General features: G+C 44.3%; 2 protein-coding genes across 3 annotated transcripts in view; one reads left to right on the forward strand and one right to left on the reverse strand.

The window, feature by feature from the left end:
* Window positions 1-27,005, forward strand: part of CTNNA2 (catenin alpha 2) — a 1,238,106-nt gene that overhangs the window by 834,747 nt on the left and 376,354 nt on the right. The window lies entirely within an intron of this gene.
* LRRTM1 (leucine rich repeat transmembrane neuronal 1) lies at window positions 23,552-26,424 on the reverse strand. Its single transcript, XM_032653515.1, has 2 exons — window positions 25,821-26,424; window positions 23,552-25,550 (listed from the first exon to the last, which is right to left on the reverse strand). The coding sequence occupies exon 2, from the start codon at window positions 25,489-25,491 to the stop codon at window positions 23,923-23,925; it is 1,569 nt and encodes a 522-aa protein (XP_032509406.1). The 5' UTR covers window positions 25,492-25,550; window positions 25,821-26,424; the 3' UTR covers window positions 23,552-23,922.

Raw genomic sequence — 27,005 nt, forward strand, 5'->3', positions numbered from 1 at the left:
AGTCAGGATAGTCAGTAAAATGTGTTATCGGTAATGAAAAAGGAGTTGTTGATATTTTTAATTAACAAGTGATGAATTAGTGTGGAACCTGACACTTCATTTACCCCAGTAACACTACCCCGGGAAATTATGGAGAATATTAGGATGTCACTCTTTACAAAATTTTTCCTTGAAAGAGAGAGTGAGAGCAAGAGCGAGAGTGAGAGAGAGAGAGAGAGAGAGACAGAGAGAGAGAGAGAGAGAGAGACAGAGAGAGAGAGAGAGAGAGAGAGAGAGAGAGGGAGGGAGGGAGGGAGGGAGGGAGGGAGAGAGAGAGAATAGGGATATGTAAGCTTTTAAAGTAAAAATTCTAAATTGTACTGTAGCGCTCAAGCAAAACTAATTGGTTAAAGAAAATACATGGTCTTCATCTACATTAAGGCATGTTGTAGAAATATCAGAATTTATTTAATAGCATATATTTTTCCCACTTTTAAAAAATTAAGAATGGATACTTTAAGTTGTATGTCATAATATTTTCTTCGTTGTGAATTTCGTTAGGAGATTTTTTTTTTTCTGCAACATCCTTCAGGATGCTGAATACTAACTTGGTAATAGACGAAAAAGTTTTAGGCAATTAATGTTGGGATTCTTTTTTAAGGAAAACTATTTTAAGTGTGTACATTTTTAGTAGAGCTTATTGGAATTTTTGTTTTTCTAATCCAGGAAAAAGATAGTCTTATAACTGAGAAATGCTTGGTCATTTGGCTGTCGGCTCTGACACTAATTCTCTGACACAGAGTATTCTGCAATTCCATTCAATTCTGACATTACCTGGGATTAACGCAGACCCCAAGTTGAGGGCAAACTCCTTCACGAGACCATCTACACTCAGACACCAGCTGCAAGTCTCGGGGCCACCTGCACTTCTGACCAAGTGGCCGAAACATTGTGTGTTCCCACAACTTCCCCAGGTGCAATAATTTCCTAGAAGAGCTCACAGTATTCACTGAATGTGCTACACTTAAGATTACAGTTTTATTATGAAGGATATACCTCACGAACAGCCAAATGGAGGAAACGCATAGGACAAAGCCTGGGAACGGTGGGGACGCAGAGCTTTCATGTCTCTCGTTGTGGGATCGGGGCACATCACTCCCCCAGCACACCAATGTGTTCACCAACCAGGAAGCTCTTGGTGTTCAGAGTTTTTATTGGGATTTTATTACATAGACATGATTGATGAAGTCATTGGCCATGGGATTGAACTCAATCTCCAGTCCCACTTCTCTCCCTGGAGGTCAAGCTGGTGCAAAGTTCCAACCCTCTAATCATGTGATTGGTCTTTCTCATCACCAGCTCCCATCCTGAAACTATGTGGGAGCCCCACCAGGAGTTGCCTCATTAACAGAATAATGACACTCCTATTACTAAGGAAAGTCCAAGGGTTTGTGAGGCCCTTAGCCAGAAACCAGGGACAAAGACTAGATATGTTTTTTATTACACCACAGACTTATTTTATAAAAATGTCTCAGATTTGGCTTTTTGAATGGTTATTAAATCAGTTGCAGTAATGTTTTCTAGGTATCTCCTATGTGCTTATCACCAGCCTTGGGAGGAGATGGGGTCACGGAAGTATAAGGCATGGTGTCTACCTAAGGTCTATTTCAGGAGACCAGCTCAACAAGTGAAACACCCTAATACTAAGAACTACCCATGCTGAGCACTTTGCATCTGTGTTCACATTGTATATCCTCATAGCAGCCTCATTAAGTAGTCCAGAAAGGTAAGTAAAAACACACCATTAGATTCAAATGCAGGTCTGTCCAATTCCAAGACTATAATTTTCCATCAATCCAAATTATAATGTATACTGGAATTGAGTCATATTGAGAGGTAAAGGGCACTGGTGTTGTTAGTACAAGTTCAGAGAAAGGTAGCTCAGTGGGGTGGGGAGAGTCGGGAGACTGCGGAAAATGTTGAACTTCAACAAGGCCTTGAAGAGTTTGTAGAAAATGGATCCCAAGAGGGGAAAGCAGGGTGCCTTCCTGATGAGAAGAACAAAGTGAGTACATGCGAGGCAGAAATAAGTTTGAGATATTCATGGATGGACTAAATTTCTTTCCTTGAATATCTCTGCTTATAGGGAACTCATCTTCCCTTGAATGTACCTGTTCCATATTGCATCCCTCCTTTAGTACAAGATTCTTCCTTGCCACCAGCTGAACCTGACATCTTGTCCTCAGAGCTCTCAGTTCTGCCCTCCATAGGACAGTCCCCAGAAGAGTGAAAGTTTCTCTCCTGGCCCTGAGAGTCTGCTTCCCACAGGGTAAACCAACCCAATCCTTACCCACAGTCTTCAGACCACATGGGTCTGAGATCCTCTGTCACTGAAACTGTTGGAGTTTGGTGGTGGTTAAGAGAGTCTGTTGTGACATCAGAGAGATTGGGATTTGAAGTGCTACCTGCCATTCACTAGATATGGAAGTGAATTAATCTCTTGGAACCTCAGTTTCTTCCTCTGTAAAGTGGGGATATTGATAACTTCTAAAGAGATGGTGAAAATTATACAATGTAATAGCTTAAAATTGAAAAAAAAAAAAGTTTATTATTTCATGATTTTGTGTGCTGGCAGCTTAAGCCAGGCTCAGCTTCAGAGTTCTGGCGCTCTTGGGTGGGCTCCCTCAGGTGTAGGCCATCTGCTGTTTTTTGCTGTTGTTTATTGAAGTATAGTTGATTTACAATGTTGTGTTAATTACTGCTGTACAGCAAAATAATTCAGATATATATATATATATATATATATATATATATATATATATATATATACATACATTCTTTTTCTAAACATATTTTTTCCATTATCATAGGATGTTGAATATAGTTCTCTGTGCTATACATTAGGACCTTGTTTTTTATCCATTGCCATCTGCTGTTGATTGAAGGTCTCACTCATGTGTCTGGTGGTTGGCTGGCTGCAGGCTGAGGTTCCAGCCAGATCTTCTCGTCATCCATCAGGCCAGCCTGGTCTAGTTCACATGATGAGGGCCTCAGGGTTCCCAGGAGCAGCAAAAGGACATGTCCTATTGTGCAAGTGCTTTTTAAATGTCTCCACTTGTCATGTTTGCTGCTGTCCCATTGGCCCAAGGAAGTCCAGAATTGGTGTGGAAAAGGAGTACCAAAGTCATGGATAAAGAAAGAATTATGGCTAATCGTATTATCTACCCCAGACTAAACTCCTTCTAAAAAAGCATTTTAAAGGCCGTAGTGAAGGATAGATGACTCTGTCAGAGACTGAATTTGTGCTATCTCTTGGTACATTATGACTTTGTACTTTACTGTGTGTATATGTGTGTGTGGATGGCTGTGGGTGGGTGGGTGCTTGTGTGCATAAGAGAGAGAGACAAAGATGAAGAGAAGAAGGAGATGGAAAACTTACAGGCAACTGAGATGTCCAACTTGGGAAAAAGATCACTGAATCAAGGAGCCTTGGTAGCCTCATGTCCCACCTGGGCAAGAGGAACAGAGGAAGGCCTTCCAGCTCGGGCCTGCCCACCTCCGCTACCCTCTATGTGCTGGTGATGTAATGCAGATCAAGGGTGCCAGACTTATTCCAGAGAGTTAGATTTCTTTCACTTGTCTCTTCATGCTGTAAATATATGTTGAGTACTATCTCCAGGATAAGTACTGGTTTGAATGCAGCTGATGTTGAATGCTGGCACTGCTACTTTTTCTCCCTGTGATCATAGACACTCCTAGAAGTTCATAGCTTATATGAGCTTCAGCTTTCTTATCAATTTGAGGAAGGCACTAGATTTAGTGATTTTTAAAGATATCTTCTAGCTGTAATACTATATAATTTTACAATGCTATACTATTTCTTTTTTCCCTTTTAATATTTACACATCTTTTGTCTTGACTCTTTAGCTCCCAGCTTGTTGCTTTGATGACATCCACCGATGGGTGGAATGGAATACTGACCAAAAAAAATTGGATAAATAGAGTCAATTTCTGTGGAAGGAGGCTTTTCATGGTCCCTTACATCCTGTCACATAAAAGCTTTGTACTTATCCTTGCCCAAGCAAGATACCGTGTTCTATGCACTGAGATTTCTGTGTCACGACCTGGTCTCCTGGGAGATTTGCTTGATAAAATAGGAAGTTGTCCCACCTTAAGGTAGGGATAAGCTTCCCTTTCTACTTATACCTGTTTTATAATGGATACATTTGTTAGATTTGGAATAGGAAGAATGGCATTGGCTATGGGATACTGGGCATTTGCTTACCCTCTCTGAATCTCAGTTTTCTCATCAGTTGGACAGTACCAACCTAAGTATTGATGTTATAAGGAGTAAATGACATAAGATTCTATAAATGCCAAGGTCAGGACCTATCTCTTTGTCTGACTTCAAACAACATTTTTTTTCCTCTCCTCCCTTCACCTCTTTGCAGAGCTTATCAGACGGGATCAGGTTTGCTGGCTGCAGCGCTTGTAACTCTATAGTACAACACAGATAATGGATTATGATTACTGACACCAGTCCATCCTCCAGGAGCTGCGAAGTACCAGAAGGTTTTCAGTGCACAGAGGTACCCAGCTGTGTTAGAGGCAGCTCTGGGGATGGACGCAGGTCTTTGCCTCCAGTCTAGAGCTTTGCCCACTGCTACTTTCTGCTCACTTGTCCACTCACTGCCCTGAGGAGGTCAACATATAAGTGGGCCCATACATGTCATCTTAAGTTCTGGAGCCTTAAGTAATGCAATAGGGCATATACCCTCGATTTGAGCCCTTTAGGGATGCATACATTTAGATAAAATATTGCAGTGCAATCCACTTAGCATACCAGTGGAGTACCTAGCCTTGGCCCTTCTATAATCTTGTGCTGACCTTCCCCCTCTCTTATTTTTCACCTCTTGAAAGAGAGAGCAAAGTTTCACTGGCAAAGGACTCTCAGATATTTCTGAAAGGCATTTGGTGAACACACAGTGTTGTTTATTTCCTTTGGTGAGTTGATTTCCCTCCCTTGAAAGGTTTCTTTTTGAAATCCTGCACAGAAACACCATCGTTTCTCTTTGCCTTCTCAAGAGAGCCATAAAATGCGATTGGCTATTAGCTGAAATGCAACCTCTTGGCTCCACTGATCCAAGGGGATTTGGGATCCCCAGGGTGACCAGAGATAATTATACACAAGGTATATTCAGAAATGTCCCTGAGTGCTCACTCAGGGTCTGCATTGTTAAGACAGTGCATTGTCAAGACCCAGGCCATAGTTACGAGCTCATCAGAAATTCAAAGACTAAGTCCATCCAGCATGTTACATGCAAGACTGTTAAGTGATTCACTTCTGGAGGTGAAGTCATTGGAGCTCATTAAAAGGGCAGTTTATGAATCTGTGGAAATCAAGCCTATGTGGTCTTCCAAATCAGGCTTTGGGGATATGAAGGATGAGAGATGGGAATGAGAATCTTATAAGTGGTTTTAATCTGAAATATACAAGTTAACTTTAAGCAGGAGGACTTGAGAGTAAGGGATCTAATCATAGGTGTATGTCATTAAGTTGTTTTAAGAAGTTATTTTCTAAAAAGTGTACGCTGGCGTCCATAGGCACAAAGAATCAAAGGGCAAGTAATGAGATAGACTTGTCATATGAGACCTACGCCCAAAAGGAGTAACCTCACAAATGCAACCCCAGAGATGGAACTTCCAAGTGTTTGAGTTGTTTTCAATGAGTATAGTTTGATAGGCTAGGGATGTACCCTCTTTATGGCATTACTTCAATGGGAAGATGTCTAATGAGTTACCACAGATGATGACAGATTGTATAAGCCTTCCCTTTAGCCCCACTGCAGCTGGGGCAGTGGGGAAGTGTGTCCTTGTGCCCTCCTAGAGCCAGAGGGATAGCTAAGTCATGCAACAAGAAGGTTATTTCTCCAGCCACTGCATATGCTGAGCATTTAATGAGAAGAAAGGATAGAAGGGAGGGGAGAGGAAGGTGAGGGGAAGAAAAGGAAGGAAAGGAGTAAGAAAGAAAGAGAAAGGGAGGAGAGGCAGAGGAGGAGGGAAAGGAAACGGGGGCTGGCCATTAATAATCACTAAGTGATGAATTCTAGGCTACATGCCAGGTATTTGTGCTTGCATTATCTCAATTTCCCTGACCATGGCACAATTAGTGTGAGTGGAATAATCTTATCCACGGCCACACAAGTGGAAGGGATTCTGCCTTTCTGCTTCAACAGCAGTTACAGCAAGGGGCATTGCAAATTCACTACCCAAGTTCTTATTGGATGAGTTGACTATCTTAATAAAGAGTTCTATTTGTTAGAAGGAGCGCATGGAGAGTTAACAACTGAATGAAAATAGCAAGACATCTTCTTGTGGAGTAAAGGAGGCCTAATTCTAGATGGTACAATACTGCCAGGTCTCCTCTACTCCTAAGGTAAAAGTGGTCCCAACTTCAACAGTTCATTCAATCGTAAGGTGGGCAGTCAAGGAATGAGGTTAACAATTGCAAGGGTGTTAGCAATAGTTTTCAGCTCCAAGCCCTATCCAGAGTAGTTTCTCCAGCTTCTCCTCTCCCACAATCGAGCCTGAACAGCACAGAAGTGGTGGCTGTTTCTCTCTACACTGTTGTGAAACCATCTGTTCCATCATCTCAGATCTTCAATCACCTTCTTCTCATCATCTCTGGGAATCCCTCAAAATACTCACAGAGGCAAAGGAGGATTCAGCCCTGCCCTCCCTGAAAGATATTGTTTTCTCTGGCTCCTTAAGAGATTAGCCTTATGGTTTTAGCTATTCAGACTTCCTGGTCTATACCCCATTCCATCTAGAATTTTGCTCTACCAGTTAAGATGCTTATGGCTGCAAGTCATAGAAGCACTCACTTTCCAATGACTTGAAAAATGGTTGTTTATTATCTCACACAGCAATAGGTCTAGAGGTGTATTCCCCAGGCTAGTGTCATCAGAGACCCAGTCTCCATCCATTCTTCAGCCCTGTTGCCTTGCTTAGTCCTAGTGCTTGCTCATTGCAGGATTTAGAATGGCTCTCCATGAGCCAAAAAAGAGGGCCATTTTCTTCTACATATCACTTTTTTTCTAGGGATAAAATATTACTAAGTTCCCCAGCAGACATCTGTCCTGCTGGTCAGCCACAACCTGGCTTCAAGGAAGCTGGCCAAAGCAGCCTATGACATTTTTGGGCTTTATCATGGTGACAGACTCTGCCATCATGGACAAAGAAGATGGGGGATGGCTGTTGAATAGATTGCCAACAGCATCTACCACGCTGGTATCTCTCTTCTTACAATTTTCATTCTCAGACTGGGTCTAGGGACACCGAGGAGGGCATCCAGTGTCATACTCAGAAGTATCCATTCTTCATGACCGTCAACCAGTGCCTCAAGATCAAGCCCAGGTGTCTCAACTCTCTTACCTCACAGTGATTTTTAGTTTCGTCCAGGGAATTCATGGAGAGACTGATGGTCACTTTTGCTTTTGGTCTTTGTACAAGAGTCATAGTCTAGAGACCCAGTCATCAGTTCTGATATGTTCCTTTATTTTGTCCCAGTGGGCCCACTGGGTACTCATACAAATAGATAAAACTCAGACAACCCAGGCAGGATTCCCAATGGGAATGCAAGTTAGGGTCTTCTCAGGGAAGTTTATGAGACACTCAAAGTCTGATGTGGAATTAAATGGTCTCCTGACTGATGAGACTCCAAACATGACTTTGTTGAATACCATGACTATCAAGAATGCCAGTAATATTTCAGCCACTCTGTTGGCATGGTGTTATACAGGCATGTCTTGTGTGATAAAAGTCAGTGTAATGGATATAAAATTTACTTCCCAACAAGAGTGAAAATATTTCACTTGGCTTTTTGTTTTCTTGTAAAATTGCATCTAATCTACTTGAAGCTTTCTCTCTTACCAGGGAAGTTAACTGTCAATTACTATAAGGATTCTTGTACCATACCAACCCCTCTTGATTATGTGATGGCACTGGAGACCTTATATTGGTCCAGAATCTCAGGAATGGTGCTCTGATCTTCAGGTCACATGATCTCCACTTCCCTGATCATTGTCCGTGTCCACATGGTTCCTCAAAGGCAGTCAGATCTGCTGTTTCATGCCATGCTTGGTCACTGGAGTCTTTTCTGAGGATGGTGCTCGTGACTCAGTCTCCTTAGGAGCCCCCTCATAGCCACTCCCCTGTAAGATCCTGCCACCTCCTCAGATCCCTGCTAGTTGCAAACATGTCACCCTTCCAATCTCAGAAGACATTCTCTAAAACCTCTCTCTGCCCTGGATGTTCCAGTGACCTTTTCAAATACTTCATTTTGATTAATAATCTCTGAGATGCTTCTGCAGAACCTCCCTTCAGGAAGCCTTAGGAAACACTCCCCGGGACTCTATTCTACTTCTAACAGTGAGCACAGGGGAAGGATATCAGAGTGGTTAGTTCTTTTCTCCCTAACTCATCCTGGTAGAAAGAGGATACATTTCCTTATTGAAATGGAACAAAATTAGATTCTAGATTGTTCTGCTGATTAAGTATCTGCTTATAACAAATCCAGTCATGAATTGCAGGTAGGCACCTTGCCAGTGCATTTGGCCCATACCTCCCTTTCATTTGCCTGCCTCCATGCCATTGCACATAGTGGATTGTTCTCTTGAGAGACCCTTTCCTTCCATTCTGCCTGTCAAATCCCCACCCACCTACCTAGACCCAGAACTCTTCTACCTCCCACCCATTTCCTGAATTGGGACACTCCTCTCTTTTTGCTGTGTCCTCAGAACACTTTGATACACCTGTGTTGTAGTATATATCCTTTTCCATCTTTGGTTGTCCTCATATGTGTGGGCATTGTACCTGTCCTGTTGGACTGTAAACCATTTGAGAGCAGAGCCATGTCTTGTTCTCTTTGCTTCCATGGTGCCTAGAAAGAAACTAAGTGGAATTAAATGCAAATGAGTTGTCTCCTGACCATGAATAGTGTATAATGAGACACAAAACATATATGCATTGTACATGGTAGTAAGTAAATTAATAAGAGAGACAATGAAAAGGAGATATCCTGGAGCAGTCCAGACTGGGAAACATGGCTTCTAAGGTCAGTGAATGTTCTAACATCTTCTGGTGGCGAGAAGGAGAACCATAGTGAGCTGAGGACATCGGGAAAGGTTTCTTAGATATCTTTAGAACCCGAACTGGATGTTGCATCATCATGAAAATTTGAATGACTAGAAAGAAAAGGAGGACATAGAGAAGTCATGGTTATAGGGAGGAAGAAAGAAATGACTTCAGCATCTGTGGGTTGGATTGGACACATCAGGAATAACCCCTATTGGTGGCTTATGTTTTCATCAAACCTCACAGCTTATTATGTTATGTGATTCTGTCTAGTGATATTCATAGACTGCATTCCACTCTGTTGCCAATAGCATTGGAAAGAAGATTCACTGTGTACAAAGTCAAAACTGCTTCAGTGGTAATAGATATGTCTGGTACCAAAAGTAATGAAAATAATATGAAGAAGATACTGGTGATACTAATCATACTTATTAAGCACTCTCTACATGCCCAGCATGTGCAAAATGTTTTACGTACATTAACACTACTCCTCCCCAAACAATCAAGGTAGAAATTTTAAACCATCCCTATACTAATAGAGGCTGAGTTGCTTGCCCCTTATCACTCATTGGGTGTATGGTGGAGCTGGGACTCAAATCTAGGTGTATTTTATTCCAAAGCCCAATCATTTTTCATCCCCTAGAGCCCTAAAGGCTGAGGATTATAAGCAAACGCAACAACGAGAAGAACACATATTTTATCTCATGATATGTGCTTAAACTCACACCTCTGATAGGGTACAAATGTAATCTGTATTAACCAGGTCAAAGTTCAGTGCAATGTAAAAGCATCTCGTTCGCTTTAGTGCTTCATCCCGTTTGAGAGTACAGCTATGTGGACTTATGCAATTATTTTCTTAATGACTTAATTACTTTCTCACGATTTGATCTTAAAACTCAAACCATCTCCCCCACCAAGCCTGTTTATTTTGGAAACCTAAGAGCTCATTTTCAGGCTTTCACCCCCAGCTGCTGCCCAGGGTCCTCAGTGATAGTTTCCTGAGTGAGGGGTATTTACCTCAAGGTGAGACAAACTGTTGAAACCCCGTGGCCTCCTTAGCACAGGGATTGAAAACCTCTTCACAATCATCACAAATTTATATTTGCTGTTGGAAAATTGCTTTGGGAAATGATGTGGATCAGGAAAGTAAATTTTCTGTCAAGATAAACTTTAGTAGTGAGCAAAGCAAAATTCAGAAAAGAGAAAAGATCCCTAGGTGTTCTATCTCATTTTTATTAACATTCTTTAATATTTACCACAGTCATACTCTGTGAGCCAAACTGTCAGTGGAAGCATTGAACTACAGAGAAGATTCAGGAATTTCTCTAGAGAGGATACCTTCAGTCTCATTTTACAAACAGAAGGTGTGGATAACAGATGTGCTTCAAAGAGCTCGCAGTTTTTAAAAGAATTAAGGTGAAAAATAAAATCCCTAAAACCCCACCACACAGATACCAAGAATCTACTGCTTCTGGACCGGCCCAGACTTTTCAGTGTGTTTCCAGAAACTGCTGTTTTGCAGTCTGCACAGACGGTGGAGTGCTTGGACTAGCAAGGGAGGGTAGGCAGCTTGGCAGGACACCAGCTCAGAGCACGATTCTTCTTTTCTTTTACCCGAAGAGCTGAGCCTGGTAAAAAATCAAAGCACAAACAGACCCTTTCCCTCTTCCCCATCTGCTTTCACCCCAGTTCTTTGGGGTTGGTAGCCCCGGGTAAACCAGTAGAACCCAGCAGGCTGCAGGCTGCCGAATCTGTTGCTAGATTTTGCTGCAGTTCAAGGCTGTTTGGCTGTGGTACCCAGGGATGCTGAGTCTCACCGACCGACAGATACAGGACCATAGCCAGAGCCTGTGCATGAACACTCAGAACAGCAGCAGATACACTTTTGAGTTTGATGGCAGTGATATGATGCAATACATGATTATAATTGAACCAGGGTGGACTTCCGTTCCCCCTTCTTCCTGAGATCTCAATTTAAATTCTTAGGAGATCTAGCAGGTCTGGAGAGAGGTGCGTGCAGAGAAGGAGGACTGGGGACTGGATCTGTTAACAGAACTGGAAAGAATCATTATATTGGGAGAAAAATAAAGGCAGTCACCTGTGGCAAGTCTTGAATCACCTGTGTGAAGGGAGCTTGGTAACCTCCTTAACTAAGTATTCCAGCTGACTTTGCCTAATAGAGATGGTGCTCTCTTTCTTCCCACTTACTGTAGCTGCTAAACCCCAACTTTTCCCTCCATGGAGATAGTTTTTGTATTACTAATATTTAATGTTCTCTTTAAATTAACCTCTTACAGCTACTTCATAGAATCCATTTCTAGAAACCAATTGTTCCTAATGCCTTTCAATGCTCCTCTAGTCTGTTTGTATAAATACAACGTGTAACTATACATTGGTGACACGGGCTGGGAACTACTATTACTTGAGAACTTACTGTCAGCTAGCACTGTGGTTGACTCAGTATATGTGATCCCTGATAATCTTCCCAAGAACCTGCAAGGCAGCCATCGGTGTGTCAATTTTAAAGATGTGAAGGCCACAGTTCTTAAAACTCAAATGATGACCTGCCCAAAGGCCATTAGAGTCAAGTGGGTCAGACTCTGCTCCACGTTGAGGGGCAAAGTCAACTGAAAGGAGTGCTTCCCTTAAGAAGCAAACAGTCTAGTTGTTGCTTCCCTGCTACATATGCTCTCGAGAGAGAGGATTCATGAGGGACTTAATTCAGAGCAGTGACTAATAGCAGGAATTCCACTCCCTGTGGAGGGGAGTTTGAAGCATGTGGCCCTCTAAAGTCACACTGTGGGTGGCCACCCATATGTCACCACCCTCCTCCGTCCACTGCTGTAAGTCTTTGCATGATACTACGTAGCTTCTAAAGTTGTCGCTTACATTCTCTCCTTTGATCCTTACCAGATCCTTGTGAGACAGGCTGAGCAGAGATTAGTTTCTGAATTTTATACATAAGGGAATTGAAGTCTGCAGAGGAGGTGATATATCTGTCAGTAAGTGACAGAGCCAGGACCAGGGCTCAGTCTATTAATTCCATCCCAACAGTTTTTTTCTAACACATCACGAAACTTGCAAGTAAAAACAGCTCTGGGAGATGCTGAGTGTAGGACGGACTGATAAGATCAAATTCCACAAATGAAACTTTGGCTGTTCAAATCACCTCTGAATTCCAGGTTTCAATATCGAAGAACCCAGACCTCCTTTGACCTTCTCAAAATCTCAGTTGGTGACCTGCCATGATGCTTTAATTTTTTGTGATTTTTGTCTCTTCCCCTTGTTAATCACTATCTCTCTCAGCATTTCTCAAACTTCTTTTTTCATTATCTCCCTCCAAGAGATTTTTTTGGACCTTTTTTTCCCAATTGTCCCCTCACTTTGAAATTTTAATACCACAGATATATTGTGTATCTGTTTATATACTGTCTACCATATGTATATGTGTACTATATACATAAAACTAGTAAGATTTTGTTCATCCCCTTAAGAGCCAATTTTTACTCCTTGGGTTCAGTATTACCCCTGTTGAGAATGCATTCCATAGCTCAAAACTATGAATTCAGTAAAAAAAAAAATTTTTTTTAAAGAAGGAGGAGGAAAGAAGAAAGAAAGGAAGGAAGGGAGGGAAGAGAGAAAACAAACAACAAACAATAAAACAAGTTAGCAAAGACACAAAACACTAAACTGAAAGTGGTCCTCAATTTCCCAATAGTTACAGCTTTTCCTGGTAGTATAGAGGCCCGTGTTGGGGTTTCATTGTGGCCAAAGTCTTTCCAAAATGCCCATCCAAAGCCGGTGCGGAGCATTCTTTAGTCATTCTGTGAGCAAATCACAAGGAACAGGCTGGGGCTTGGAACAGACTTACCTTTCAGGAATTAATTCCCTCGGAGCAAAATAGAGCATTTCCTCTGACCAAACATAATTTCTGTTTGTGGTGTTGGGCAGGTCTCTAAGGAGGAGTGGAAGCTTCCCTTGGGGCACGTCTAATTAATTCATAACTTTACCTATTGATAAGCAACATCAGTGGAGAATATATTGGAAATCACCCCTGCTTTCCTCCACACTCTGCCTACCAGATCAGAGAACTAGAAAAACTGCCCAAAATTACTACTACAGATGAGAAAGGAAAAGCCACGCAGGTGGCACTGACTTGCCCAAAGGCCAGCAGCCAAGTGACAAAGCTGGAACTTGGACTCTGCCTCATAACACGTGAGCTCCTCTCCCAGAAAAGCGTCCACCTCAGACGCGTTCTCCTTTTGTTACACTTGCTTGAGCAGCATCAAACTGCGGCTGTTAGTACACAGAGAAAAAAACATCTTTAAATAAACACCAGCAAGTCTGTTACAGCTGAAGATATATACTTAGTGTCTCGGGGGCCAGTGTGATTTAATATTGCCGATATTAAATAAAAGTTTGGGAGCTGGGTAACAATCGCAAGCTGTGTAGTCTCTTTCCACCTTCAGGAATTGACTACAGAGAGCAAACAGCTCCGATGTGAAAGTGAGTTTTGCTGTATTGCCAAAGACCCACACAAATGATGCTTCCTTGAGCTGGCCGCCAGGCTTTGGTATGTGTGAAGGTAGAAGGCGGGGCCACAGCTGCATGGGTACATAGATGTCAGACACACACACGCATGTTCCAGTGATGGGCTACATTCACCAGGACTGTCTGATCTCAGTGGCAAATCCAATTCAATTAAGAACCAGAAAAATGTCAAACGTGGGTATCAAGGCTAAGGCCTGAGCCACTTGCAAAGCTATAAAGGAAGAAACGTGTCTCTCTACCCTCAGACTTCACACTCTACCTCCTTAACTTCTCCTTCCAGACCCAGTGCTTTCAGGATCTCATATTTTTGGGTAGTACCCTATCACAGAAGAAAATGGGGGTAACATGGCTTTGCAGCCCTGTTGGACTCAGCACCCCTGCCGGCTGTGTGACTTTGTTTTATTTATCCTTCATTATCTTTTATTAAAGCAAACCAAAGCCCCACTTATCTAGTACCTACCATGTACCAGGCACCCACTTTACAAAGAATATCTCATTTAATTCTCAATAATAACTTATTTAATTCTCCTAATAACCCTATCTCCATTTTATAGTTGAAGGAATTGAGTATCAGAAAGGTTAAGTAACTTGCCAAAGTCACTCAGCCAGAAGTAAACCCAAACACTGTGTCTCCAGAATCAATGTTTGACCCCCCCTCACCACTAAGGCAAGTGACCTTGGGCAAGTCATTGAACCTCTCTAAACCTTAGTTTACCTATCTGTAAAATGAGAATATTAATACTCCTCTGGACAAGGAAGGATAAAGGTTTGTTGCAGGGTTTAAATGAGAAAATGTTAAGGATTTAGCAGGTTGCCAGGCACCTTGTAAATACACTGTGTAATAAACATGTCCATTGCAGGGAGGGGGTGGTGGTGTTTGCCTTTCGTAAATGGATCAGGTTGAAGTGGAGGCCTCTCCTCCACACACCCATGATGAGTCTGGTGGACGTAGACTCTTACCACAGTCTTCTTGCTAATGCCTCGCCTTCAAGTTAAATTGGTCTATTGTTCACTCAACAAACATTTCCTTAATCCCCGAACAAGAAATGTTGTGTCACTTTGATTGAATGAGTTGACCAATTCAATGAGAACTAAAAAACCTGAGTGATGTGTTACCTTTAGTTGCAGTTCAGTGATAACATGATTCCTTCTCTTCTTCCTTACGGTATGTTTGTTCTTTTCTCTTTGCACCTTTATGATTTTTGAAATAGTGTACAAAAAAGGATAAATAAGAGAAATTGAGATAAAAATGACCTGGACAGAAAGCAAAAGAGTGAGGCTGAATTCCAAGAAGGACCATTACTTTTAGAATAAAACCCATGCACACACACACAGACACAGTTGCAGGGAAATATAGATTTCACAGCCAATGCAATCACTATGGAGCAGACAGTGAGACAAAATCACAGAGTGTGTGGTTGTCCTGCAGCTGAGGGACAAATGACAGGATGCCTTGGCCAGCCAAAGACAGACTGTTGCATTATTCCATTAATTGTGTGTAGCTTGGCTTTTCCAGACCTTTCTGTGGCAGACTAATCCAGCTCTCACTTGCCACTGACTGAGCCATCTCACTTTTATCCAAGTCTGCCTAGAATATCTCTGAGATAGAGGTCCCTGCCACACATAGTTTGCAATATTGAGAACTCTTAATTGAAGACAAACACACTGATGGTGAACATCTAGTAATACATGATTTCTAAAGAGGACATTGGTTTAAGGAGATAAAATATGCTGGAAGATTCAATCTTTATCCTGGCTTTATTTTAAGTCCCATAAACTGTTGGCAGATCTGAGCTTACGTATGAGCAATTGCCTGTGTTGTTTCATTTGAGAGGAACAAGGAAGGATCTCCTCTCCAAATATACATCACCCAGGTGTTTCAATACCTGCAATTCTAGCATTAGAACAATTTCCTTAGGTTATTCCCCCAAAAGATCTATTTTAAACTTCAAGAATTTCTGGGCAAAATAGGTATCAAGATCCATCCATCCATTTTCTACTAGCATTTAGTTGTCACATCCTTTAAAGAGTTGCTGGTAAAGAAGTTGATGGCAGTAGGCTGAATGGAAAGGGAACATTTTGATGTTCGCTATTTGGGAAGCGTTGGCATCTATTTGGAAGTCTCTGAGGCATCATGGAGGCTCCCGTGGAAATGAGAAGAGTGTCAGGCTTGGGAGGGGGCTTGAGGGGGGCACCAACTGGGCAGTAGTGAGACTGTGATGCCAAATTTTGTCATTGCCAGACTCTGGCTGGTGAGGGAGAAGGTATAGGAACATGAGTGCAATGTGTGCTCCAGGACTCCTGCTGGAAGACTTACTGAGGTTTGTACTTTGAGCAAGGCCAGCCATGTCTCATCACAACCAATCAGAGAAGGAAAGGGAAATGACGGAGGAGGACACAGAATTTAGAAGACGCAGTTCCAGGTGCTAGGCCTTGACCTTCGGCAAGCTACTTAACCTCTTTTGATCTGAGTCTTCTTGTCTAAAAGATGGGACAAGTTTGTGTCTGCCTTTTGTGATTATTGGGAGAATTAAAGTAAATAAAATAATTGTAAAGAATACTTAGTAAACTATAGAACACTCAGAAACAAATGACAAGCCCATGTATGCTTGTACATCTTTCTCACAAAATCAGCCCCACCTAGAGGAGTCAGTGAGGCTGGGGCCTCCTCACTTAACACTGACCCCCCCATCCACCAGCCCACCATGCTTTCTTAAAGAGCTGCAGTCTGACTTGTGGATCTTACAGATTGCTGAGCTACAAATGTGGCGATACTTGTGACCCTCTAGCTCAGTGTTTCCCAAATTTGACTGAACTTTATAATCACCTGGGAAGTTTTAAAACATAACCTCACCAAAGCCACACTCCAGATCAATTAAATCCACATCTCTGTGGGAGAGACCCAGGCATCAATATTTGTTAAAGCTCCCAAGTGCTTTCAATGTGCAGCCAGGGTGGAGAAGCATTTTCCTAGCTGAGCAAAAGAAAGAAGGATGCAACTAGAAAACTATTTTTTTTCTCATAAAGCAGGGAGAAAAATGGCTTCCCAACATGACATTGATAAGAAGCCAATAGCCAACCTGGTAGATGAGAGTCAGGAAAGAAACGATTAAAAAGGGCTGTGGAGTAGAGTTGGTGTATCACAGCCATTCCCGATGATTATTCGATCAATATAAAGCACAAATCTTGAAACTCTCTCCCCTCTTGCTCTCTTTTTTTCCTCTCTCTTCCCCTCTCCCCCCACCTTCCAACCTTGACTTTTACTTTTCCCACCTCTCCCTTTCTCCATCCCTCCCCCTTGCTCTCATTTTACTAAAGGGCTCTGAACCCCTAGTTTTCATTGTAGCCACTTACTCAGATCTAGTAAGTTATTTCAGGAGTCCTGTGCAAACGTTTGCCTGTACTTCTTCCCTGCCCCCCCACCTCCACCGCAGTGGCTTCTTCAGCCTTTTTACTGGTCCTGCTTCATGACAGTTCCCTGTGTCTCCCCATCTCACGTGTGGGTGAGTGTGAGTGTGTGTCCTCTCTAGGGTTTCCTTTCATCTTCCTGCATGTTCTAAAAACCCCATTTTCCACCCACACTTGCCCGTGCTTTCTCATCTGTTTTCCAGCATACCCACATCCCTCTCTGAAGCCCTGGTCTCTTTGTGAATTTTTATCTACCATTACACGTTCACATGCAGTCAAGCCTGATGAATCAGAACATTTGGGGAATGGAAATTCAGGGGAATTTTAATTTTCTGGTTAAGTGGCACTAGCTTGAAACCACTTTTGTTTTATTGTCGGGGAAAATGATGAAACAGAAGCCTAGAACCCGAAGGGTCCTTAGGGAATACCTGGATGAACCCTCCCAAAGGCAAAGAGAGAGAGGCTGTCTGCAGTTAAGATGACTACCAGTTGGACCCAAGGCCTGTGAGTACCAGCTCCAGGTCTAAAGACCATCTCTCCTGACTTCAAGACCGGGGTTCTTTCAGAGCACTCTCTCGACATAGCCTGCAGAATTGTTGATTAACCAGGACCAGTCAAAAGTAAGTTGCATTTTTGAAGTGAACTCTCTAGCTCTCTCCTAATGTCATAGGCCCATAAACTTCACTCATCAATGTGGTCTGCCTGGCCCCAAATGCCTTTCAGTTTGTGATGCCTGCATCTCTAGACCATCCTGCTTCTAAGGTCTGAAAATCATGGCCCTGATTAATATGTCCACCACTCACTAGACTAAGCAGATTGATTTTTATTTTTATGTTTTGGCTGCACCACATGGTATACGGGATCTTAGTTCCCCAACCAGGGATCGAACCCATGCCCCCTGAGTTGGAAGTGTGGAGTCTTAACCACTGGACCTCCAGGGAAGTCCCAGCACATTGATTTTTCAAATGAAAGCCCAGTCCCACCTTGGAGACATTCCAGGCTTGGTTAGAGAAGGGGAAAAGCCCAGACTCAGAACACCTACTGAAAGGAATATCAAGTTTCTCATTTTCCTTCTTGTTAATTAAATAGCCACTGTTAACTCAATTTTTTTTTCTGTTTCCTAAATGAGGTATTGCCAGAGAAAAAGTGGGTCAATGGAGGGCTCTGACAGGTTTTGTCCCAGTTAATTTAAGTTTTGCTATATGTTGTTTGAGAAGGGTGTGCTAGCTACAGGTCCTCGCGCTGGTCAGCGGCCAACCTGAGGGGTTTTCTTTAGACTTCCAATTCTCTTGCAAGAGAGGAAGGTTAGAAGGCAACAGAGCTGGGTGAACGAATCCAAGCAAAGCTGGAACGCAGCTTGTTGGTGTCAATGGCCTCATTGCTCTATACCAGGGAGCAGAGTTTCTGGAACTCGGCACCCTTGACATTTTAGGGTAAATGATTCCTTGTTGAGGGGGCCTTCCTGTACATTGTAGGGTGCTCAGCAAAGATCCATGACCTCTACTCACTGGATGCTGGTAGCATCCCAACCCCAAGCATGAAAATCACAAATGTTTCTGGACATTACATTGATTGGGTGGCAGATTTGCCCCTGTTTGAGACCCACCACCATACCATAGAGACATAGACCATTTAATGACCAAGAGGGGTCATTAAATAAATCCTCAACAGTAATATATGAATACCTAGAAGACCTTAGTCTCTCTGAGTCCAAAATCCTCTGGTTAGTGGTTGGACTGGATGATTAACTGAACTTTGAGCTCCTGGAAGCCTGTGAGAGGCCTCCTCTGTTGGCAGAGTCCTGCATGACCCGATTACCAGAGGCCAGAGCAAACAAAGTCATGATGAAAATTCCTGTATTCAAACATTGCACCCATGTCATCCACCAAGAATATGGTGAGCATGTACCCTTAGCCCAGGCTAGTCCTAGGGTCTTTGCTGGTTAGAGGAGTGGAGGAGGCAACCATTCAAGGAAATTAGAAACAGGGTATAGTTAAAAGGACACCAGACTGAATGCCCTGTGCTTCCAATTACTAGCTGTACAGAAACACTCAACCTCTCTAAGCCTCAGGTTCCTCATGTAAAGATAAGGTCTAGATAAAGGCTCACATACCAAGTAACCATTCAATAAATGTATTTTCTCCATCTCATTTACAACCCTGACTAAGCCTTAAGGATGTAATAGCCAGGCTTTTGCTTTGAGCAGAAAACTGTAAACTGTGTCCAGCTGAGGAAGGCCAGGAGATGGGGCCCAGTCACAGGAGGAAGAATTCTGCCTGCAGGATCCCTGGAAAAAAATTTGAGTAAAGCAATTTTTAATGGAGAAATGTTTTGCAACCCTGAGGTGGAACTCATCAGTTAGGTGCATGCTCTGTAAAGAATGCTTTGCTGTCTCTTACCACTAGGTAGCAGGCATACACCCTTCTATGGAATGAGGCGCTCAGAAGATCCCCAGCCTGCAGAGCCTCTACCACTCATCAACTAATGCCTGAAAATACCATCAGCCACCTCAGTCCTTTACACCTTGTGATTGATTTTATCAGATCCTTTTGTGAGTAAAAGTTTGATCATGGAAAAAGAAAGCAGAAGGATAATTAATGCTGGAGGGATTAGTTATATAATATGATCACGTGTATGTTGTTATACATGTGGTTTTATATATATATATATATATACATACATACATGACAACGTAGTATGTGTGACTATTATGTGTCATTTTATGTCATTTACGTATATGTATGTATGTGTATATCCCTAAACTTCTCCCAAAATATATTTCAGGAACCTAATAGCCATATTCCAATTAACTCCTTGCTATTTGATATTCCATCCATGGCAAGCCCAAATCAACCAACATAACCACCTATCTAGAGGATATAATTGATGCTTATTTTGACTACCCTGAAACATTATAATACCCATTCTCCAAAGCATATAAATTCTGGCCTCTTGATAATATTCTCTGTGAGAAGGGTATCTGATGCCTTTCATGATCCCAGGATGTGTGATCCACCAGTGCCTCCTTCTACATGGCTGCACCAGACAGAATAAGTGCCGAACTTGCTGACAAGTCGATTAATGTAACCCAGCAACACAGGAGGCCCCTAAGCCCTCCAGTGATCTGTGTGCAGTTGCTCAGGAAACTTGAGAGAAATAACAGGTAGTGTCTGCCCCTCTAATGACTTACACGTACTCATAAACGTGTTGTTGATGCTAAGTCATACCGAATGTCTCCTTCCTGAAGGCAGGGGAAAAAAGGTAAGGCACTCTTAGACTTTGAAGAGCTTGAGAGAATATTAAAAATGAATTTTAAAAGTTTCCTTTTACTGGAATAACCTTTTCTTTATGATGGCAACTTTGCAGTCTTGAGAGCCTGGGCTGGCTGGTGGTCTCAACTATCAGGGCTGGAGTCTGAGCCCCAGGGGCTGCGTTTCCTCAGAGTGAAGGCCAAAGGATGGGTTTCATTTAACCTGCTCACTCTGGTACCACCTAAAAAAAAAAAACTATCGGGGCTAAGACTGGTCTGAGAGTGTCATTTGTCATTTGAAAGGACTTTTTTTTCTATATAAATATTTGAGAAACCTCTACACTAGGGCTGAACTTTAATCAGCTGGGAAGGTACTGCAAATGGAGGGTTAATCCATCACAATGCCCAGGAAGAGACAATGCCCAGGTCTTAAATTCCTTCCACACAGCACAGGACAAGGAGATCAGCACCCTCTGAGGGAAGAACAACAAAAAAAAGTGTGCTACACCTTTAAAAAATCAGATTGTCTTTTAAATGCTCAGTAGTTTCCTTAGAGGGGGTCAGACAGAGCAAGTTTCTTGAAGCTTAAAGATCAATTAATTTAAGAAAGAAAAGATTTCAAGGGTCATAAAACCTTAGTTAAATCTACCAATTTCCCTCATTCTTGCCTTCCCCCATCTGCTGCCATTCTCCAAAGCAAGAGGTGCAGGAGCATGAAATGAAGTGAGCTAAATTTCTGTTTGTGTAGGAAACATATTTCCTTGCCTATAAAGGCACACAGCATAGAGACAGTCAGACACACACACACACACAAACACACACAAACAAATTAAGAACACAGTATTCATGACCATCATTTGTTCTCCAGGTCTCAGGTTACAGAGTCCTGTTTACAATAGTATTTCATTAGATTTACTTGGGCTTCAGATCTTCTACATATGTGGTGTTTAGTCATACAGTGGGTAGGGGTGGCAGCAGCAAATAACAAAGCATGATTATTCTCTAGCTTTTTCTCATGGCCACATTTACAAAAGAAGAATAAAGAGGGAAAAAGTCTTAGAGGTAGGAGAGAAATTCTCCAGTTTCCAATATCCATATTTCTAGGGGGTAGGGTGGATCTGTGCTTCTGATGTTTGCCAATAAGGCTTTGCTTCTGGGAGCTTTCCCCGTAAGCACACCAACACCGCCCTTAATGCACCAAGCCAGAGCAGCTTTTGGCACTGGATTTCAGGAACCTTCCTAGGAGCACATCAAATCCATGGAATCCAAGGATTGAATTGAATCCTTCAGCTGCACAATTGGGGGATTTTTTTTTTTTCCAGAAAAGGTCTGTTGTCTCCTAGAGGAGGTCTCTTTATTGAGGTTTCATTATAGATGTTCCTGCAGTCCCTACCCTCCAAGTGAGATGCTGTTTACAATGGCATTCCCAAATGATCATTCTTAGACTAAATCCAAAACCCCCTCAAAGTTATCAAAGCGTCTCTCTTCTAGAACATTACTAGTTTAAATGGGTGTTGCGTGCATGGTATGTGTCATCAAGTCATGTTTTAATTATAAACAAAATAAGATGAAGTTTCCTGGTCAGAGAAAATGAGATTATGGGGAGGTGGGTGTGCGCACGCGTGCGCACGCACGCCCACGCGCACCCACGCGTCTGTGCGTGTGTAAGAAGCTCTCCACCAAGGCTTAACATCTTAGAGACATTTGCAAAATATTTCTCTTGAAAGAACCTCTTAGAAGCAGTATTTTTAGGCATATTGGGTTCTCCATTGGTAGGAGAGAAATCTACTAACAACCCTCAGATTAAGTAAACCTCCTGGTGATGCCATTCTGCATTTCAAACAGCTGATTGTGCCTTTTTAGGTAGGTGGCCGGAGGCATTTGCATTTTGGGAGAGGGTGGTGTATGTTTTCTCCCCCCATCCCTCTTCCTGCTATTCAGACTTGGCTCTCTCTCCCAAAAGAAAAGGAAAAAAGAAAGATGCCAGTCTGTAAGATCATTCAGAGGGGTGAGCACCTGAGTTTGAGAAAAACTTCTGGACATGGGCAACATTAGCTCACCAGCTGTCACTCATGCCAGTTTATTTCAATCACACATTTGCTTAAATTGCTAGCTAGTGAAAGACCATCACACATACTCCTCCCCTGTCCCTTCCCCACATCGCCACCTGCTACCACTCTTGAATTTAGTTCAATAAACAACCCACACCTCTGTGGACCTGGAAACCTATGAGGTTGGGAAGGGGAAATCACTGACTCCAACACAGAAAAAAACTAAGACAACACAGGAAAGCAGGCATCACACAACAGGGCAATCTGAAGAGAGGCAGCTTTTCTGTCCTGGGTTAACAAATTATTCCTGTTTCAGTAACATTGGAACATAGGATCAAAAGCTCATTTTCCCCATCCCACCGCATCCCCATCACTTCTGTATCCCGTCTGCCCCTAAAGTCTCCTGCTACAAGCAGCACCCAGGGAGGAGTTCAGCCCAGGGTAGGATTTTCCCACTGTTCCCCAGAGCAACTAGGAGTGTGCTGTCACTGCTGAGAGCCTCAGCTTGCTGCAGTCTTACCAATATGCTCCAGAAAGCACAGCTTTCATCACCGAACATTTGTATTCCGCCTTATTTCCCTGAGTCAGACTACAGAGAGCAGGAGATGAGGGTCTTTCACTTGAGAGAGTATGGAAAAGGGAACAAATGCTACTAAGTCTGGTGAATCAAAGGCGTAGAATAGTGAACCAGTGGCATTTGGGGGTGAGATTTTGAATCGATTTGAAAGATGCTTGTATTAAGTGCAAAAATGTTTCCTGCTCATAAGAAAAACTGTGTGGCACTGCCTTTTAAAAAACATTTGCAATGATCTCTGCCTTAAAGGCTGAGCAAGGATGCTCAGTCCTCAGTCTGCCTTTCAATTGCTTTGAAGTGGCTAGATTGCACTGCACCCCCCCACCCCCAAATATAATATAAAGGGTCTTGCTTTTTTCAGTCCTTAATCATGTGGGGTACATCCACCTGATAAGCTGTTTGTCCTTCTTAATGTTTCAAAATGAGCCTGGCTACTTCTGAATTTCTGGATTTTCCCTGTGGCCACTAGATCACCCCTACACACACACACACACACACACACACACACACACACACACATATACACACACGGTGGGGGGAGGAAATTCTAACTGTTACTTCACTCTTAACCAGGTAACAATTCATTTAGGTTACACCAGTCTGTAAAAACTGTAAATGCTATTTTATTTTAAACATTTTAAGTTTACAAAAAAAAAAATCAATGATTGGTACCTTTTTACACTCTCAGATTCCTGAATATGGACAGATCTTCAAAGGGAGGAAGGAGTTCTCATATGAAATTTAAGATAGACTGTCCTGAAGGTTGTGGGGTGGGGTTTTGTTGTGTTTTATCTCGTTTTTGTTTTTAAGACACAATAAAGCTAAAATGTCAAGTCTCTGGGAGAGATCCCCTTGCGGTTTCAGTCAAGGAGCATATCAGAGCACAGACAGGAGACCCCAGCCTGGTGCTTGCCGGCCCGCCCCGGCTGTCCAGGCATATTTGGTAGCGCACGGGTTGGGAGCCACTGGGACAATCACACCTCGCATTCCCTGGCGGGCTGCTGGTGGCAGGTACAAGAGCCATACTCGTTGATGATGACCAGGGCTCCCTCAATGTGGTTCGGTTTGTAATCAACGTAGTATTCCTGGGCAGACATGGCAGCCATCTGATGCATGGTCTGTTTCTGCTTTTGCTTCCTGCGCTGCGTCACAAAGCACTGTCTGAGCTGCCTGAGACTGGCTGGGAAGCACTTCCAAGAGACATAGAGCACCAGGACCACGATGAGGAAGGAGAAAATGAGGGCCATGGTGCCGGTGACCACCTTGTGAATCTGCACAGCGTTCTCGGCGTGTTCGCCGCCTGGGAGGGCCACGGTAGCCAGCTCAGGCGTGCTGTCGGGCTGCCCCTCCCTGCCGTCAGCGAGAGTGGTGGCCGGGCCGGCGGGGGATCCCAGGTCGCTGCGGTTGGTGACGGCGGAGAGCAGGTGGCCGCTGGTGGGCTCGGCCCCCTCCTCGCACAGGTGGAAAGCGTACACTGCGTCCAGGACGTCCTCGCCCTGTGCGTACTCGGGGCTGGCGCACTGCAAGTTGCCATCGTAGCGCCCCTGGAAGTTGCTGAGCCATGAGGCCAGGGCGCACACGTTGCGCCCACAGTCCCAGAGGTTCCCGGCCAGGGTGACGCTCGTCAGCGACTTCCAGGAGTTGAGGATACGGGGCTCGATGTAGGTGAGACGGTTGGAGTCCAGCTGCAGGGACTGGAGGTGTGGCACGGTCTCGAACACATGGGGCTCCATGTACTCGATCTCGTTGCCCGACAGGTCCATTTTCTCCAGGTTCCATACCCAGTCCAGCGAGCTGACCACAATGGCCACCTTGTTCCTCCTCAGGCAGAGCGAGTGCAGGGAGATGAGGCGGGGGAAGTGGGCAAAGTTCACCTTGACCAAGTCGTTGTGCTCCAGGTGCAGCTCGGTGAGCTTGAACAAGCCGGCGAAAGAGTTGCGCGCCAGACTCTTGAGCTGATTGTATCCGATGTCGAGAAACTTGAGGCTGCGGCAGTCCTGGAAGATGCGCACGGGCACGAACTGGATGGCGTTGGCCCGCATGTGCAGCGTGGTGAGCTTCCGCAGCCCGTGGAAGAGATCGGGCGCGAGCGCCTGCAGCTTGTTGTACGAGAGGTCCACGCTGCGCAGGTTGGGCATGGGCCGGAAGGTGGTGTTGGCCAGTTGGGTGATCTGGTTGGAACTCAGTGTGAGTTCCTTAACTCGGCGCAGTTTCTGAAAGGCGTCCCCCTGCACCGAGCAGATGTGATTGTGATCCAGATAGAGCCACGTGAGCTGCATTAACCCCGTGAACTGGCCGGCGCGCAGCTCCGAGAGGCTGTTGTAGCGCAGGGACAAGCCCAGCAGGCCGGACAGGTTGTGGGGCGCCTCGGTGAGGTTGAGCGCCTCGCAGTACAGCAGCCGCCCCTCGCACCGGCACAGCTGCGGGCACCCGCTGGGGGCGGCGGGCAGCATCTGAAAGCAGGCCCCCAGCAAACACAAGACCACCCCCGAGGGCCTCCTCAGCAGCCAGTATAGACAGAGACCGAGCAGCAGGAAATCCATTAGCGAGAATCTTTCCAGAGAGGCTGGAGAATGTCCATTGGAAGCGCTCGGTCAGAAATCTACATCATATTTTATTCCGAGGGAGGGGGAGCGGGGGAGGGGGAGAAAAGGGCAAAAATCAAATAAATACATTGAAATAAAGCAGGACCCCCCCTCCCCAAAGCCACACGTTCACCTCTAAGCATGCAGAAAGCTGGGCAGCATAGAAAGTTCACAGCCACGTAAAGATCAAAGAGATGGTGATTTGGTCCATGTTAGATGCTGCAGCAAAGGGAGGGAAAAAAAAAAAATCTTCGGGAAAGAATTTAATTAAAAAGTGTCTTACCCACCCTTTTCCAGAGAGTGACAACCTCCATTCAGCTGCTCCCTTTGTGTGCAGGCTAATTATATGCAGGGCGAGAGAAGACCCCTCTGTGTTTCCGAGGCAGCCCCGGTCCGCGGCCGGCGGATCTGGCAGGCGCACAATGTCTCACTTTGCTGCTCCGCTCGGGGCTGCAAGGGCGGCCGGCGAGGCGGGGAGGCGACTTCTAGGACCCGCAAGTTTCCCAACTGCGTGCGGGAGCCGGGGCTTCGCCTTCCTGCCGCTGTCCTTTCCCTCTGCAGTTCGGACTGTGACGTTGTGGGGGAAAAAAAACTCCAAACTCGGGGCTCGCGACTCCCCAGGATTTGACAGTCTGGTTAATGTCCGTCATTGGAAAGGACCACTGACCGGCGCCACCTTTTGCTCCGCGGAGACAGCCTGCCATTCGCGCCCGGGGCGGCTGCGGAGAGCGGGCTCGCTCATGCTTTGCGGGCGGCGGGGAGGTGCGGGCGGCGGGCGGCTCGGGTGGCGGCGCTGGGAGCGGGGAGCGGCGCCCGGCGCCCGGGCTCCTTCCCTCCGCCAGGCAGTGTGAGGCGCGAGCTTGCACCGGCACCTACTGCTCACTGAGTGTCGTAAGCTGCTCACGATTGTGCGTCTTCCCGGAGCACCTCAGACTTGGGCAGATTGAAAAGGGGTGGGCAGAAAACCAACATTCTCCCGAGCCACTAAAGTAATATATGTTCTTTGATGAAATGGAAATAACTTTCAGCTTTTTGGTCCATATTTCCAAAAAGGAAAAAAAAAAAAAAAAAGGAGGGGGGATGGAGGTTTGGAAAAGCATCATCAACGACAAGATATTTCCAAGTGGGAGACTGAAATATTCTGTTCCGCCCTCCCCTTCCCTTTGGGGAACGTTCCCCCCTCCCCCTTTAAAGCTGTCTACGTGTAAGAGATACGTAGGAATCTGTAGAGAAATCAACATTTGGTCCTTTGCTTTAGAAAAGCAACTTGAGAGAAGCTAGAGGAAAGCAATGATTGTGGGGATTTGGCTGAGATTTTTCTTTTTTCCCTTGCGGGCAATGGAGTTCTGCAGTCAGCCAGCAATTTTAGGTGGTGGGTGGGGGAATGCTTTCCAAACTCAGCGGATTTGGAAAGCCATCCTGGTCCTGGCGGTAGACCTAGAGTGGCAGAAACCTATGTCTGTGTACAGGGA

This window comes from Phocoena sinus, chromosome 13, assembly GCF_008692025.1.
Source record: "Phocoena sinus isolate mPhoSin1 chromosome 13, mPhoSin1.pri, whole genome shotgun sequence".
Classification (NCBI taxonomy): domain Eukaryota; kingdom Metazoa; phylum Chordata; class Mammalia; order Artiodactyla; family Phocoenidae; genus Phocoena; species Phocoena sinus.

Coding starts and splice junctions, on each gene's coding strand:
- LRRTM1 (XM_032653515.1), bottom strand. CDS start 25,491: ATGGATTTCCTGCTGCTCGGTCTCTGTCTATACTGGCTGCTGAGGAGG.